This window comes from Sebastes umbrosus, chromosome 9 (genome assembly GCF_015220745.1).
Source record: "Sebastes umbrosus isolate fSebUmb1 chromosome 9, fSebUmb1.pri, whole genome shotgun sequence".
Classification (NCBI taxonomy): domain Eukaryota; kingdom Metazoa; phylum Chordata; class Actinopteri; order Perciformes; family Sebastidae; genus Sebastes; species Sebastes umbrosus.
The window spans coordinates 21243199-21259985 of NC_051277.1; the positions used below are offsets into that span (position 1 = coordinate 21243199).

General features: G+C 40.5%; 1 protein-coding gene across 1 annotated transcript; it reads left to right on the forward strand.

Moving 5' to 3' along the window:
- The first annotated feature begins 786 nt into the window (after positions 1 to 786).
- On the forward strand, positions 787 to 15253 carry zgc:66447 (SLAIN motif-containing protein-like). Its single transcript, XM_037780782.1, has 9 exons — positions 787 to 1101; positions 3120 to 3763; positions 7402 to 7538; positions 9029 to 9151; positions 11421 to 11561; positions 11796 to 12125; positions 12269 to 12412; positions 13895 to 14180; positions 14278 to 15253. The coding sequence occupies exons 2-9, from the start codon at positions 3129 to 3131 to the stop codon at positions 14330 to 14332; spliced, it is 1851 nt and encodes a 616-aa protein (XP_037636710.1). The 5' UTR covers positions 787 to 1101; positions 3120 to 3128; the 3' UTR covers positions 14333 to 15253.
- The last annotated feature ends 1534 nt before the right edge of the window (positions 15254 to 16787 follow it).

The window sequence follows — 16787 nt, forward strand, 5'->3', positions numbered from 1 at the left end:
GCCTTCTCAGTTGCGGGCCCTAGTCTGTGGAACAAACTGCCTCTCCACATCAGATCTGCTCCCTCTACAGAGTCTTTCAAAGCACAGCTCAAGGCCCACCTCTTTTCTTTGGCTTTTGAATGTACTTGAATTGTGATTACTAATTGGCCTTTTATAAATGCTCATTATAACAGTCTTTTACTCATGGATTTTATCTTGGTCTCTGTCTGTGGATGTGTGAGATTTTGTTGTCTGCACTGTTGACCTGTTTTTATTCCCCACTATGTCTGTAAAGCACTTTGGTCTGAAAATGTCCTATATGCAGGGAAAGAGACCTCTGCTATGGGATTAGCAAGGTGTTCAAAAACTTTATAGCTAAACCACTCTATTTCTCAACAAACCACTATTTTTTTTCAATGGCTTTATTTTAGTTGTTCGTACAAACCACAAGCATTTAGTTGATTAAATCCTATTATCAATTTGAGTCAGAAAATTTGTAGAATAACTTTAATTAAACTTGTCTTGTATCAGATATTTTTCCTCTAACAGTCTTTTACTCATGGATTTTATCTTGGTCTCTATCTGTGGATATGTGTGATTTTGTTGTCTGCTCTGTTGACCTGTTTTTATTCTGCACTATGTCTGTAAAGCACTTTGGTCAGCTCATGTTGTTTTAAATGTGCTATAGAAATAAATTTGACTTGACTTAACTTGTATGTAAACAGCGACACCCAGTGGCCACAACATATATTACATAAAGATACAGCTGCAGTACCGCATCTCTCCCATAGTGGGCGCCAAATAACAGATAAACCCTTAGGGGGGAGGGGCGACAGAGAGCTGCTGCAGGTCTCTCTGGTCTGTTCACTGAGCTAACTAAAGTCCATCAACGAGCTAGTTAGCAGACATGATGAACGCTCTCTAGCAACAAGAAAACATGGACTAAGCTAACTAGAGATTTACTCCTGTGTGTTGACAATCACTCTCCATCTGAGGAGCATCTCAGCTGGTTGTAGTCTGCTGCTTCATTCATGCGGTCGAGAGGAGTTTGAGCTCCGAGTGGCGGGCAAAGCTCAGTCATCAGCTCGCTGGATCAACTGGGACAACACGGCTCACTCACCGGTACGGATGTTGTTGCTGTTAGCATGCTAGACGAGCTCACATTAAAACCAGAGTGATATAATATATACAGTTGCATGACTAGATGTGTATATAGCAGTATAGCTGCTGCAGGTTCACAGCATCTAGTAGATATATGAGGGTGTGCATCACTCTCTTGTAGCTTAGCTGCTTGCACGACGAGGGAGAACAAGTGATCATGTAAATACTGCTGGTTGTTAGCTGAAATGGGCCAGTTCATGTGCAAGTGGTGCATTGATAACAGAGCTACTTCACTACCACAAAAGAAAGGCTTTGCATGTGAATATAGATAGATAGATAGATAGAGAGTGCATGTCACAGCCTAAGAGACAACCACAGCAACAACACATAATAGATGTAACTCACTGCCTTTTATTTACTCCTCTACTTCATGGTTTGTTTGTTTTTACATTTATCCTTTGATATTGCAATATATTGTTATTAATGTTTTTTATTTGTTTGTTTGTTTTATTAACACAACAAACATTAATTACTTCTTTATTGTTTTCTTCCATTTTTCATGCATGTTCTTTTTAAAATATCTATATATTGTAATTTGCTTAATGAATTGTATATATGTATATATATGTTTTTGTTTTTATTTTGTTCTTTTTTTATTTTTATTTATTATTGAATTGACGCTTTGGCAATATTGTTCACCTGACGGTCATGCCAATAAAGCAAATTTAATTGAATTGCATTGAATTGAGAGAGAGGGAGAGAGATATGTACTTTATTGATCCCAAATTGGGAAATTATCGTGTATACAGCAGCAGGTTATCCAGGCAATGTACAGGAACAGTAAATATACATATCAACACTAGAGATAATATCTATAGTATACAAAATATATTAGAATACACTATATGCCACATGAAAGGATGAGTGCAGTCCTTAGGGGTGTTGAGGGCTCATTTATTAAGATCTGGAACCCTGTCCTGGACTATATACCATCAGAGCTCAAACACACTCTGTTGAAAGGCCAATACCCTTCAGGGTGGAAGCAAATTATGCCTAGTGCCACGTAAAACATAAAATATATTTCTAGGATCACCGTTTACCATTCATGAGAGTCTGAGGACAATATACTTTACTCTATGAGATACTATCTGCTATTTTTGTCTTCTTTTTTTTCTTTTTTTTTTTATGTATTTATTTTTATGTATGGGTATGTAGGTATATGTGTATGTATATGTAGGTATGTATGTGTATATATATATATATTTATTTTTACGGTCAGTTTAACCACTGTTATTTTATGTAAAATGTCCCTTTTCACCCATTTTTATAATTCATTTATTTTTATTTATTGGTTTTGGGGGAGGGTGGGGTGGTCTGACTGTATAGAATAACTGTTGAACATAACATTGCTGTGAGCCTTCTGTTCTGAAAATAATAAAAATATGTTGGAAAAGAATACACTATAAATATACCAGACTACTACAACTAGCTTAGAAAATATGAACATAGAATAACAATAACATACTGTATACAAATAGCAAAGTGTGCAATGACATACTATATATTAGAAAAGTGTGCACAATGTGTTTACAATTTTTCTTTAAAATAAAATGAGGTAGTAAACAAAATGTGCAATTTACACATGTGCAAGATTATTACAGGAAGCTGTTTACTGCTAACATGTTTGTTTTGTTGTAGTTACCATGTGTTGAGTTTCTATAAGATTCCCACACTAATGAATAGAATAGAATAGAATATATCTTTATTGTCATTGTACAATTACAACGAAATTTAAATGCAAACCTTAAAAAGTGCAAGAAACATAAAAAATAACATGCCTCTAAAACTATACAAAAAAATAATAATAATAAAAACACATATATCACACACAAGACATTCACATTCTGCAGGTATTGCACGTGGTGTAGTCAGCAGCATAACCTGAGCTTGTATGTACTACGATCGAGGGCTAATGTGTTAATATGTAGACCCGCTGTGTGTCATCATGTAAATTCCAATGTTGCTCTTCCTCCCACTAGAGTAAGAGCATGGTGGTCCCGGACAGTGCCAGCGTGGTCCCCCAGGCTGACAATGGCAGTCCCGCTAGCCTCATGGAGAGCTCCAAGCCTGGGTGCGAGGAGGAAGAAGAGGGTCAGGACCTAGCAGGGGTGGAGCTGGAGGAGGTCCGAAAGCTGCAGGAGCTTGTCCGTAGGTTGGAGGTCCAGAATGAGACCCTGCGCAACAGAGGGAGCAAGACCATCATTCACAGAGGAGCCGGCGGCAACAGCAACCTCACAGCCGCTGTCAATATCAATGAGAGGCTGGCTTGTGAAGAGGTGACCAACTCTCATCTCAGGTTGGAGCACGGTGGCGAGCTGGTGGGCAGCTCGGACTTTGAGCTGTCGCCCGCTCAGGACAGCAGCAGTGGCGAAGACATGTCCCCTCTGCCCGTGGCCAACAGGCTGGATGAAGAGGAGGACCAGGGTCCATGCGGGGGCTTTCTCACCCTGACCTGCAGCAACGGAGCAGGACAGTTGCAGACGCCAGAGAGCCCCTCTCAGGGAAGTTATGAGTCAGAGACACTTGCAGAGAGCGACTCAGGGGTGGACCAAACTGCACTGGATGAGGTGGATGTCCTAGATTTGGAGGATGAGTGTGCAGAAGTAGAGGACGAGGACAGCTGGTATGTTTTATTATCTGCGTTGGTCTCTAGTTATGCTTTGATAGCCTACCTTTATCCCACTAGTTTGGGTTATCCAAGATAAACTACTTCTAGATCTAATTTACTGGACAGACCAGTGTGCTGCATCTAAACATTTGCAGATGTGAGAGACATAGTAAGTAATATCCATAATATGAAGCAGTGCATATGAGTTACCTTCAGGGGAAGTTGATTTCTGGCAAAACAGGCCACAGCGATGCCATTTTTTCTAAAGTTTGCATGCCACGTTGGCTTGTGTATAGGTAGAGGAGCCCCTGAAGCCAGATGAGTCACTTGTGCTTTTTCATTTTAACCTCTGATTTTAAAGTGTGTTACTCCCCCACAGGAAGTGACTCTGTGCTGTGCTGTAGCAGCAGTAGGCTATTTGGATTTAAAATTAGAGTTAATTCTCAGCCAAGACAGAAACTGCATTTTTTTTTCCCCTCGTCCGCAGAATCAAGGAGAGACTTTTCTTGTACTTTCAAAGCTTTGCTTAACCGTGGCAAACATTTTGACCACTGTTTCTGAATATTTACTGTAATTAGGAGGATATGATGAGGTGTTTGTTAGTGATGGAGGAAAGAGAGAAGAAAGACACTTGAGTGACAAGGAGGCGGAAAAAGAAAGGGCAGCCAGTCGGAGTGAATAAGTCCAGAAGCAGACAGTTGACGTGAATACAAAAGTGAGACGCTGTCTGTTGTACCTGACTCTGACTCTGAGCTCTCTGACCTAGGTAAACAACAGGTGTGACCTATCTGCGACCTGTTTGGCAGGTTATGATGAACACAAAGCTTTTTTATCAGCCTCGACAGCGACGCTGGTATTGTTTACACCCTGGTTGTCTGTCTGTGTGTCTGTGTGTGTGGCAAAATGTGGTCCAGGAGACACACACTCTAGTGGGAACTATCACAGAGGTTTGGAGTGCTGTGCAAGGTGTCTGTCTCTGAACAGACTTTGTCACTGTGATAGCGTCACAACCATGAAAGATGCAGTCACAAAACTTTACAGGTGTGTAGTTGAGATCAAAATGAAGACCGAGTTTGAAGATGGGTATGATTGGAGCAATAGCGTTGGAAGTAGGGTGTTAGGAATTGCCCCCCCACATACTTTACGCCCCTGGCCCGATTTGGCATCTCGATGCCATCGCAAGACGGTCTCTAGTTTTATTCGCACCTGTCTACACCAAGCATGAATGGAAACGCTATAGGCACTGGAAGTGTTCTAACAGGCTGTTTCAACGATAGATCTACAATCACTAAGCCTTGTTACACAACATACCAAAGATCAACTGAGCTATATCTGCATTAGTTCATTCCCGAACGCAGGTCAGGTTGAAGCTTATAAAAGAGACGAACTTTGCTCATTTCCTCCAATTTAATTGGCAGAATATAATGACCCAAAAGGAGCAGTAATTAATACAAGGTTAATTCCTAATAATCCACGTTAAATTCACGCCAAAGTTCAGTCTAGACGTGTTTGTTTATGCTGTGCGCGCTGCATTGCTTGAAACAAGTACCATATTGTGTTCCGTTACTTTAGGAGCTTAACAGCCAGACCATTCACGACTTATTTTCTGTTTCACATCATTAGCCATACCATATGTGCCGTGTGAGGGTTATCATAGCCAAAACATCCAGTAATCCTAACGACGACATAATCTGATCTGCTCTGGGCTGGAAGCTGCCGCATGGCTAAACTGCTTTGGGTGGGATTGCACAGCATGTGATCTGAGGGGCCCCCCCTGTGTGACCAGACCGCAACACGGACAGAAACACCGGAGCTGAGAGTAACTGCAGGACCTCCCGTTGTGGGTTTTTGATTCATAGTCTAAAATATGTACAAGAGAGAAAATATATTGCCAGTGGCACAGTATCTGCACTACATAATAGTTCCAAGACTTGATTAGACTAGACAGGCAATGTTTCAACCCCACTGGGTCAATTCAAAATTACCATGAATGTCCATCTTGTTCTTTAATCATAGTTATTTTATTATAGAATTATTGTAAAAGTATAGATATACAGTACACACATTAGGGCTGTCAATCGATTCAAATATTTAATTGCGATTGATCGCATGATTGTCCATAGTCAATTGCGTTTAATTAAAAATGAATCGCACATTTTTTTTATCTGTTCAAAATGTTCCTTAAAGGCAGATTTGTCAAGTATTTATTACTCTTATCAACGTCGGAGTGGGCAAATATGCTTGCTTTATGCAAATGTTTATATATATTTATTATTGGAAATCAAATAACAACACAAAAAAAATTAAAATATTGTCCAGAAACCCTCACAGGTACTGCATTTAGCTTAAAAATATGCTCAAATCATAACATGGCAAACTCAAGCCCAACAGGCCACAATAGTGTGTCAGTGTGCTGACTTGAATATGACTTGCCCCAAACTGCATGTGATCGCGTTAACTTTGACAGCCCTAATACAGATGTTGACTTCATCCACAAGTGCTGCTCTCTTTATCTCTTTAATATTATTGTAGAGGTAGGTTGCACCGATTCTGGTCTGGTATATGTTTTTAGGTTTAGCAGTTTTGCTAATTTGCAGACCCGTGTCTTGCGTGAATGGCAACAACCGGGTGTAAACCTTTGACAAACACTCAGGATCAAACGCAGCATCAGAACGTGCATCATTGTTCCACATCAAACACAAGGATTGTGTGTGAAAGAAGTAGCTTCTGCTCCCCACACACACACACACACACACACACACACACACAGAGAGAAGCTGTGGACTCTAGCAGGATGTGTGACCTGAATATTGCTCTCTGTATTGTTGCTCAATCCAGTGGGAAATGGGTCCTTTTGTGTTTTCCCAATGGGAAGATGATTTGTAGTTGATTGGTCCAGAACCAGTCGGTTCGGGCCTTTTGTATATCCAACTCAAAGGATCAGCCCATGTGACCGCCAGTTCAAAGCTTGTGGTGAACTAATGGCTGCTTGCTCGCACCAGGGGCAACACTGGACACATCTCAAGTCAAGTGTTGATTTCAGATGCATGAAAACCACCATGGCTGGTCGAATATAACACTACATTTTATGTTTTTTAAGATATGTCCACCTCGCTGTGGCCCGTCATCACAGGATAACCGTGATATGTTAGGCAGATGTAGATGAGGCAAAGGTGTATTTATCCCAGCAGTCGTGTTTGAGAAGCAGGTTGAGGCTGCGAGGATGTTCAAACTCCCTGTTTGATCTGATTACATCATTCCGATTAAACAAAACAGCTAGGTTGTTTGATGTGAGATCTTTGCTGCTTCAGTGTCCTATTCAGTGGTTGGGCGTTAAACCGGCCTGTGGTCAGTCACGCCTATGTTGTACTTTGTGGAAAACATTCTTACTGTGCATGCACATGGCATGCTCAATACCTTACAGACCCAATAGTTCACACTAATCTCCAGCTTGTTTTAATTCAAACCTTTTGCTCGGTAGTTACTGGCACCTTTGACGTGCATGTTTAATAAAAAGTAGATTAGGCTTACTTGTTTGGCCCTGAACTGCCTTTTCCCTCTCACTACTCTCTTAATCCCCTCTACTTCTTGTCATTGCTCCCATTTCCCTTGGTAACAGTTTGTTTTCTCCTCGTCTGCCTCTTCTCTTTCAGGTTGTATGTGTCTCCGAAAAAACAAGTAGCAGATCAAGGCCCGGAGTCTCCGTTGAAGTGGTGTCGGCAGGCTCTTGACCATCGCAGCCCAGAGACAGAAATAGCTTGTCGGACCCTGATCAGCCGCTTGGACCAGTGTATGTAAACACACGGATATGTTTTTGCGTTAAACTTTGTATTTAGTAATTATTTTATTCAGTCCCGTAAACCCTAAGATTAACAATCTTTCAGTCCAACACAGATGCTAAGCAACAACAGCTTTCAAAATAAGAAACCCATTTTTGTATCTGAATGTCTTTGGGTCACATGCTGCTGCCTTAGAGGTGGTCGGCCTGAATCAAGAGTATGACACCTAATTGAGTACAGGGAGACAGTCTTACCTCCCCCTGCTTTCTTATTTACTGCTCACCTCCATTGTGCATGTGCAGCAGTCACAGTGAATGTGTACATGGTGCGTACGTCTCTACGTCTGGACAAAAGTTTGTGTCTGATCCAACAGGGCCCATGTATTATTTACCCCGCTCGCGGCTCTTACTTCCTGCACACCGCAGAACCTGAACAACAGAGCTATTCACACCAGGGCTGAATGACTACATGAAGTCATGGGTTGGATTACCTCCTCCCCCCGGGTCGGCTCTCCTTTTAAAACGGCGGCACCGGGCCATGAAACTGACTGTTGGTGTAGAAACTACAGGGTTAGCAGTAACAGTAAATTAAAAAAGAAAAAAAAAAAAGAAAGATGTTGTCTAACTGAACCCTACAGTATGTACGCAAATATTGCAGCGTTTTGTTGTCAGCTCAGCAGAGCTCTACACCTGCTGTTACTGAACATCAAACTGTCTACATGTTGTGTATTACTGTGGTTAAAGCAGGAACACAGGTAAATCTGTCTAACCTTTTATTACTTACAGTATCTGTTGTCCACATCTCATTTATAGCGTTTAAAAAGCTTCTCCTTCAGTTTATTAAATCCCCGCTGAAGGCAGCAGGACACATATGTTGATAACTCGGTCTTCTGTCCGTTTAAGCGGGAGACATCGGATTACTGGAGCTCATTAATTCTCTGCGTCACAGCAGTTTTGTATTTTAGAAATGCTGCTGTCACATTTTGATATGATGTAATCATTTGCATGAAATAAAGTACAATTTATGAGTTGGGATTGGTGCAGTCGTATAAACTCCTTCACCAAACAATATTTTTTTAATATTACAGTTTTTGTTTCTATCTAATAAACTGTTAAAAGTGTGCTGGGTGTTCGAATCGTGTCGCTCTGCACCATCCAGACAACAACATGAGTTCCAATTCTTCATTTATTGTTGTCGTCATCTGTCTGTTGTTGGCTCAGATGAGAGTGTATTTATTAAATCACCACCACACCCTCCCATCTCTATTCACCTTCACCCCACCCTTCTGCACATTGCGCTGCTGCACCTACAAGATGCAAGATAGCAGGTGCAGTTGGGAGATGCGCCCAAGACCTACTGCTTTCCACTTAAAATGGGGCCCTTCATATAATTTACATTGATCCCAACTATACTTTTATTATATATACTCCTCATGTCATCTCTTTAAAGTGTGTATGTTCTTCTCGGTGATATCTAATCTGTCCTCTCCTGTCCCCTGCAGCGTCTCGGTGGAGGAACATGTACAGTAGCCCATCAGCAGAGGCAGGCTCGGCAGGCTCAGGCCTGATCTCTCCTGGGTACCACAAATCAACTAACAAATCCCTACTAACCTGTGGCAGCTCAGGTATGGCATGACATTAACGCACCGTGCTCCTCATTTTCTGCTCAACACAACAGTGGGATTGACGTCAGTTATTGTACGGATGTAGGTCAGTTGATCTGTGTGTGCACTAATGCATAACAATGTGTCCCCTCGGGATCTGAATGGTAATTTTCAAAGACTGTTCTGGCATTTTTTTGCATGTTTTACCCAGTTTACTGTGTGTCGCATATACCGCACATTACTTTTTTCATTACCATTTTTCAAAACATACCTCGAGTTTTCTAGATTGATTTTCTTCTTTTACCAGGCAGCCATTGTTTACCATTCATTTTATTACTGTACTTAATTCAACAAAGACTTTAAACTTGCTTGAGAAAGATAATCCATCACAGTATCGCAATATTTTACGTGGTAATATTGTATTGATACACGGGCGTCAGTTGAAAAAAGGTAAATCACAATATATCGTAATATATATCTTATCACGACTTAAGTATCGTGATAATACTGTATCGTGGGTCTCTGGTGATTCTCACCCTTAGTGGACATCATGTAAGGTTTTTGTGGAAAGGTCTGATATCACAGACTAAATTGTTGTCTGTTGAACAGCTGTGAATTCAGGACTACCTCGTCCAAAAAAAAGAAAAGTGAATACAGACGTCACGAAAAGGCAGATGTGTATTTGGTAGTCTCTGACCCAAATTCCGGCCAACACATGAATGCATCACAAACACAGATCTTGACCATTCCTCCAAGCTTTCATTACGTCACTGCACAACAAGCACATTATTATTATTTTTAGAATAATGTAAATAATAAAATAATATTTATTTTAATAATATAATATTTATTTAAAATAATATTTGTTTTTACAACAGACATAATATTCTCTGTGATTAATCATCTACAGTATATCAAGCATGTTCGCTTCTCTCTTGAGACGTGTATTGAAATGAATGGGAAACAGTGTGCACCCGGCAGACAGAAAAACACATCTGTAACACGAGTATACTTTGGAAGATGGTCAGTGATTATGTAACGTATATATGGTTTGTACTTCAGGGGATAAAAACACAGGTATATAGAGGGTGTTAGTGCTAACCTATGTGAAATGTACAACGCTGGTGATCTTGACTCTGTGGTGATTGTTACAGTTACTTTCCTGACATTGTCTCGCAGTACCAGAGACCAACAATGCTGATGTCGTTATAAATACCCTGTAAATAACACATCTCTGCATGAACTTGCAAATGCTTGGCTTGTGGGTGGTGACCTTATCTAATACCAGACTATTTTACATAACCAAATGCCCCTGGATGATGTTGTCACTTCCTGTTTGTCTCAGTCTGAGTGTTAGGCCTGTGTCACAGACAGGCTTGCCTGGCAGGGGAACTTTGCAGACAGCTTCCCTGGACAGTTTTTTAGACCAACGCTGCTGGACAAGTGAAGTCAGGGTGGAGAGACGTGTTAATTTAAACATACCAAATTGTCCAACAAAGATTTGTCTACATCCACACCTTAAATTCTTGAATATTGGCCGGGTCAGTCTGATACTTTAAGCTTGAATCTAAATTTGTCCTGTTACAGGCAGCGCTACACATGTACACGTCTACACGTGTTCTCCAATATTTCCCAACTTAAAAAAACTTTTCATCAACACTGTGATGTGCTACTCTACTTGATTAACTTGAGGCGATAATACAATCCCTCAATTGGCATCTAATCTTTGATTAGTGATGGTCTAACATTTGTCATACTCATTTTATAGTGTGAAAGGGGGCCCATTAATCAAGACAGTGCCATACTTAGGCCTCACATCAAAAATATTTTTGGGGGGAGCTGACGTCCTTTTTCTGATAGACAATCTTGGATTGAAAGCTAGTTATCATCCTGTGATATGATTGTCCTGTGGCTGTGCAGTCATGTGCAGGTTGTAACCTGGCACCATTGTTACGCACAATGGAGGCAAAAGCTGTCACTGTGTTTATTCGTAGGGAATATCCATGCAGAAGGTTTATTTTTTATATTTTAAATATGTACTATAGTCTGATAAGTGTTTAGCCATTATAATACAGGTCCTGGTAATTCCCTCTCCTGCCCCAATGTGTTCCCCTGGCTTTATTAGTTCAAACAGGACCACATGGCCATTATTTCAAGTACCAACTTTTATTTGAGAATTTAAGGTTAATTCTCCCCAAAGTAGAAACAAGTGTGATTTAATATTGTTACTATTTATTTGTAAGATGCAGCTTGTTGTAACAGGTATCTCTCTCTGTTGTTGTTTTTACAGGTGTCACAACAATGCACTCAGCCCTGAGCTCGCAATCCTCCATAGACAGTGAGCTCAGCACATCGGATGACTCCATCTCTATGGGCTACAAGCTGCAGGATCTCACCGATGTCCAGATCATGGCTCGCCTACAGGAAGAGAGTGAGTAGAGGTGTTGTGCACATGGTGTGCCGGACATTACACGCACATACTGTTTATGACGGCTGATGAGGAAAAAGACTAGCGAAGTTAGCCTTAGTGCAAACCTTTTCTTACACCTCTGTAGATATTTTGACTCTCTTTTGAAGCTTTTCTGTGAATTTATATAAATCCGTATGTGTATTTGCTTGGCTTCCTGTTAATGCCGTTTCCTTTTTGAACTATTTTTGGTGTCAGGTCTGAGGCAGGATTACGCCTCCAGTTCGGCATCCGCATCACGCCGTAACTCCACCGCCTCTCTACAGTCCCTGCGGCGGGGCGGCAACTACAGTGATCAGGAGTTTGACAGTTACAGCCTGGAGGACGAAGAGGATGAGTTCTGCTGCATGCCCCAGCGACGACATCGCTTCACCCCCTCGCCTTTAGGCTCACCCCGGTGCCTGTCCCCCTCCACCTCCAACCACGGTCAAGAATACAGCAGCCGACTCGGGGCCCCACGCACAAGAGCACCCAGACGATCCCTCCAGGGCCCCAGTCCAGAGCTGCTTAAATTCGCCAAGAGCGAGGGTAGGCTATAGCCAGTAATGATTCAGCATTTATACCTTAGGTGAAGAGAGTCAGTGTGGCCATCACAGAGATTCTTGTTGTACCAAAGCTGTGATGATACACATACTGTTGATGTTAAATGTGTTATGTATGTGTGGTTCCAGAAGAGTTGCGGCACAGCATGCCTAATCTTGCCCCCCGCACCAGCCTACGTTCCCTGGAGGCAGTCAGAAACAGCCGCAGCATGGAGGCTAACCTCCAGAGCTCTGGCAACCGCATGTCCCACCTGACTCACTCCCCCTCCACAGGTAACCCTTCCCTCTTCACCTGGTCCGCACCTCTTCTCCAATGCCTGCCTTTGCCTTTTTTGTAATGTCACTTCTATCCTACCACCTTAACTTCCTCAAACCTCTGCATGACCACATGTAAGGTTTGATGGATATTCGGGACGATCCTTCTTAAAGGCAGACTGTGGAATGTTTGACCACTACTAGCGCTATGGAGCAGTTTTCTTTATGAGGAGGTCCCCATTTTGCTCATATCCTGCACTACATGGGGTGACGCGATACATATTCTTGGCAACGGTTTCACATCAGATGGCAGTAATGCGCCAAGAAACGCAGCAGAGCACCAACAACGGTAGTGAAGTAGAAGACCGCTAGCAAACAAACGGATGCAAGGCAACGCTACGTTCCAAATCACATGCTTTTTGCTTTTAGTACATACTGCAGCTGCTTTTACAAAGTACGTACTGTTGCATGCAGTATGCATACAATTGGGACATACTACTTCCTCATAACATCGCACCTTTAACTTTGACCCTCTTGCTCATATATTTTGAATAGTCATAAAAGCATGCTGGCTTGCATACTGCAAAATGGGACCAGATGTTGTAGGACATCCTGGTATTTTTTGGCATGATGCATTTGACAAACTATTTATTGGGACATAGTAAATCTATTTCTGGCATACTAAATAGTTTGGTAGTGTGGTTATTTGGACGCACAGAAAATTTCAAAATTTTCAAAAAAATTGGCTGATGAGTTACACTGACTGTAAACAGAAAGATTACAAGAAAACTGAAAAATATAATAAATGTACAGAAAAAAAACAAAATAAAAGTGCTCTGAATGCTACTGTCAACAAAAAACTGTTATGTATTCCAACAGATGGCATGTGCATTTACTACTTTTTCCACAATCAAATCTCATCCAGTAACAAACAAAAGAAAAACATTCAAATATAGCAACATTGTTAAATATATATAGAAACAAAAAATCACTTGCTCAGCTCATGTTTTTAACATGCAAATAAATTCATAAACATTCATAAATGTTGACTCAACTTTTGAAGGACATTGACACTGATATTATCCCCAGAAAAGTCAACTATCTGTGATGTATCGCTCTAACCTCGACTCTAACAGGTCAATTCATTTATAACAAACTCATACTATACATGCGTTACTCACAGTTACTTAGGAGCTCCTCAAACCATCCCAAATTGTGCCCTACTCCGTCTCTGACATACCCCAAGTGATGTACAGTTAACCCCCCTTTCACTCACCTGCTACATTATTCCTCCAAACTTCCCCTTGATAATCCAGCTCTGCTCCTCCCAGGCTGTCCTACAACTCCTGTATACAGAGAATGGGGTTGTGGATTTCAATTACAGCACATTTATGTTTTGTATATATTATTATTAACAACATTTATTTGATTTCCCAACATGTCTGAAAGAAATAGCTGTTTGAGATTCTTTTGTACAACTGTGCCTCTCTACCACTCAAGGTATGGCTTGTAGTCGGATGCGTAGCAGCGGCCAGTCGCCTCTCTCCATGCGGACTCCAGTTAAAGCCGTCAATCCTGTGGGCTCCATGGCAGCTGGTCGTCAGTCTTCAAGAGGTCTGCCTGTTGTCCAAGCGCCGCCTGCAGGAGGGGGACGCAGGGTCCAGTCTCCGGGCTCTGCCAATGGCGGAGCCTACGGACCCGGGAGAGTGTCCACTGGGGCAGGGAGGGCCGCCGTGGGCAGAGGACAGGCATCTACCAGAAGTAAACTCTCACAGCCCGCCAGGAGGTGAGCGCTTCAATGAAAAACTATTGAGGAAACTGTCCTTTTGATAATGGTCTTGTGTTAATGAAGACTAACTTTAACTTTTCTATTTTATTGCCAGGTCTTTCGGCATGACTAAAATGTCAGATGAATCCTGGAAAGACGGCTGCTACTGAGCCTGGCTGGGGATGAAGGATGTTCACTGCTGCAACCCCTCACCTGACCTCTCCCCATTACCTCCCATAGTACAAAGAACACAGCCACCGCGTCCACAAATGTGTCGTACAACCTTTGGGTCCCCCATTTCAGAACGGAGCGCTGGGCTGCACTGGATTCGTAGTGAAGACTCATCTCTTTCCCTCGCATGAAAACATTGTCAACCCACACAGCGAGGCTGTGTAGGCACACATGCACACTCCACTTGTGATACGGACCAACTCTGAGCTTCCACAAGATTTGTTTGTGTTAATTCTACTTATTTTTCTATGGTAATTGTGAGAAACTGCTGGAATATTATGGGTTGTATTACATGTTCTGTTGATGTAATTGATATGAAGACAATTTATATGAAGATATTGGTGGTTTGTTCATTTTATGTGTGAATTCCTACTAGATGAAGGTGCCGAGTGTTGCATGCTTGGTTTTGTTGGGTTTTTTCCCCTTATCATCATGTAACTGCAATATGATCCGTGTGAATTTATGAATGTTTGATTGGTTCATTGTGGATCTTTAGATTTGTGTTGTATTTGTGTTTTTGCTTACACAAGAAATGCAACTCCTGTAAATCACACTGCCCTTATAAATAATACAAAAATGGAAAAACATATGGTTTTTGTGCCAAGGTGCATTTCAAGCTGCAACACTCTTTTTAATTCCAGAAGAATCTCTCCAGTTATTAAAGGTACTGTTACGGTACTGCATTTTGCAGGTGTTTTTACTGCATATCAAGGTGGTTTTGAGTGAACACCACTGTAATGAAGAAAATGTTTATGCACGAAAGGGCCTTGTGCCTTATAGACAGCTATGCACCCTCATGCAGAGTGCCTCTGACAATTAGGAGCTGTAATGAACATTAATAAAGTCTACCGTGAAACCTATAATTTAAATGCATTTTCTGTTTATTTATTTTTATTTTTATTATACAATGCTAATTAGTCACACTGCAATCCAATCTGCAGCACAAGCAGCATCTATTTCCTGGGTGCATGACCAAGGTGCATTTCAGCTGCAACACTCTTTAATTCCAGAAGAATTCATTGAAGGTACTGTTACGGTACTGCATTTTGCAGGCGTTTTTACTGCATATCAAGGTGGTTTTGAGTGGATAATACTGTAATGAAGAACATGTTTATGCACGAAAGGGCCTTGTTGCCTTATAGACAGCTATGCACCATCATGCAGAGTGCCTCTGACAATTAGGAGCTGTAATGAAACTTAATAATAAAGTCTACCGTGAAACCTTTAATTTAAATGCATTTTCTGTTTATTTATTTTTATTTTTATTATACGATGCTAATTAGTCACACTGCAATCCAATCTGCAGCACAAGAGTATTATTTATTTATTTATATTATATATTTATTATTATCTATTTAGAATAGAAAGCTTTATTGTCATTGTATTAAATACAACGAGATTCACAGTTGCCACTTTAAAACAAATACTTGACAAGAGTAAACGAGGCAGATAAAACATATAACAGGTAAAACACACACACAGTTATAAAGCAAATAAAACAGGTAAAGTAGATGTAATAAATAAATATAAACAGAAGTGTTACACTAGGAGTATAAAATATAAAAATAGATGTAATGTAAACAGTAATGAGAATTAATAATAAAGTACAGTGAAACTATAATTTAAATGCATTTTCTGTTTATATTTTTATTATACAATGCCAAATCTGTTTGTATCACAGGCTAATTATTCACACTGCAATCCATCTATTTCCTGGGTGCATGACCAAAACGCATCACAAATGAGAGCTACCCACACCCCTTGTGTCCCCCTATTAACTATAGGATATCCGTGTTAAATAGTAACTCTGCTCTTGTCATGCAGAGTGATTCTGACAATTAGGAGCTGTAATGAAAATTAATAATAAAGTCTACCGTGAAACCTATAATTTAAATTCATTTTCTGTTTATTTATTTTTATTTTTATTATACAATGCTAATTAGTCCCACTGCAATCCAATCTGCAGCACAAGCAGCATCTATTTCCTGGGTGCTCTAATGAAAATGAATAATAATAATAATAATAAAGACATAAGCACTGTATAATTGTATTGACAATACTGTGAGTTACTGGAAAATGTCTTGATAAGAAAATAAACCTGTATACTGCATCATCAATTGTAAACTGAACCCCTCGCTGCACTGTTGCAAGTTTCGTTGTTATATTTGTGTTTTATTTGTGTATGCATAAAAGCAATAAAGACTATAGTGACAAAAAAGAAAATTAATAATAAAGTCTACCGTGAAACCTATAATTTAAATGCATTTTCTGTTTATTTATTTTTATTTTTATTAAACAATGGCTAATTAGTCCCACTGCAATCCAATCTGCAGCACAAGAGTATTATTATTTATTTATATTATATATTTATTTATTATTATCTATTTAGAATAG

Excerpts from the sequence above, each read along its gene's own strand:
- zgc:66447 (XM_037780782.1), top strand. The coding sequence starts at position 3,129 with ATGGTGGTCCCGGACAGTGCCAGCGTGGTCCCCCAGGCTGACAATGGC. Across the intron at positions 7,539-9,028 it reads GATCAGCCGCTTGGACCAGT|CGTCTCGGTGGAGGAACATG; the intron begins GTATGTAAACAC and ends TGTCCCCTGCAG. Across the intron at positions 14,181-14,277 it reads CTCTCACAGCCCGCCAGGAG|GTCTTTCGGCATGACTAAAA; the intron begins GTGAGCGCTTCA and ends TTTTATTGCCAG.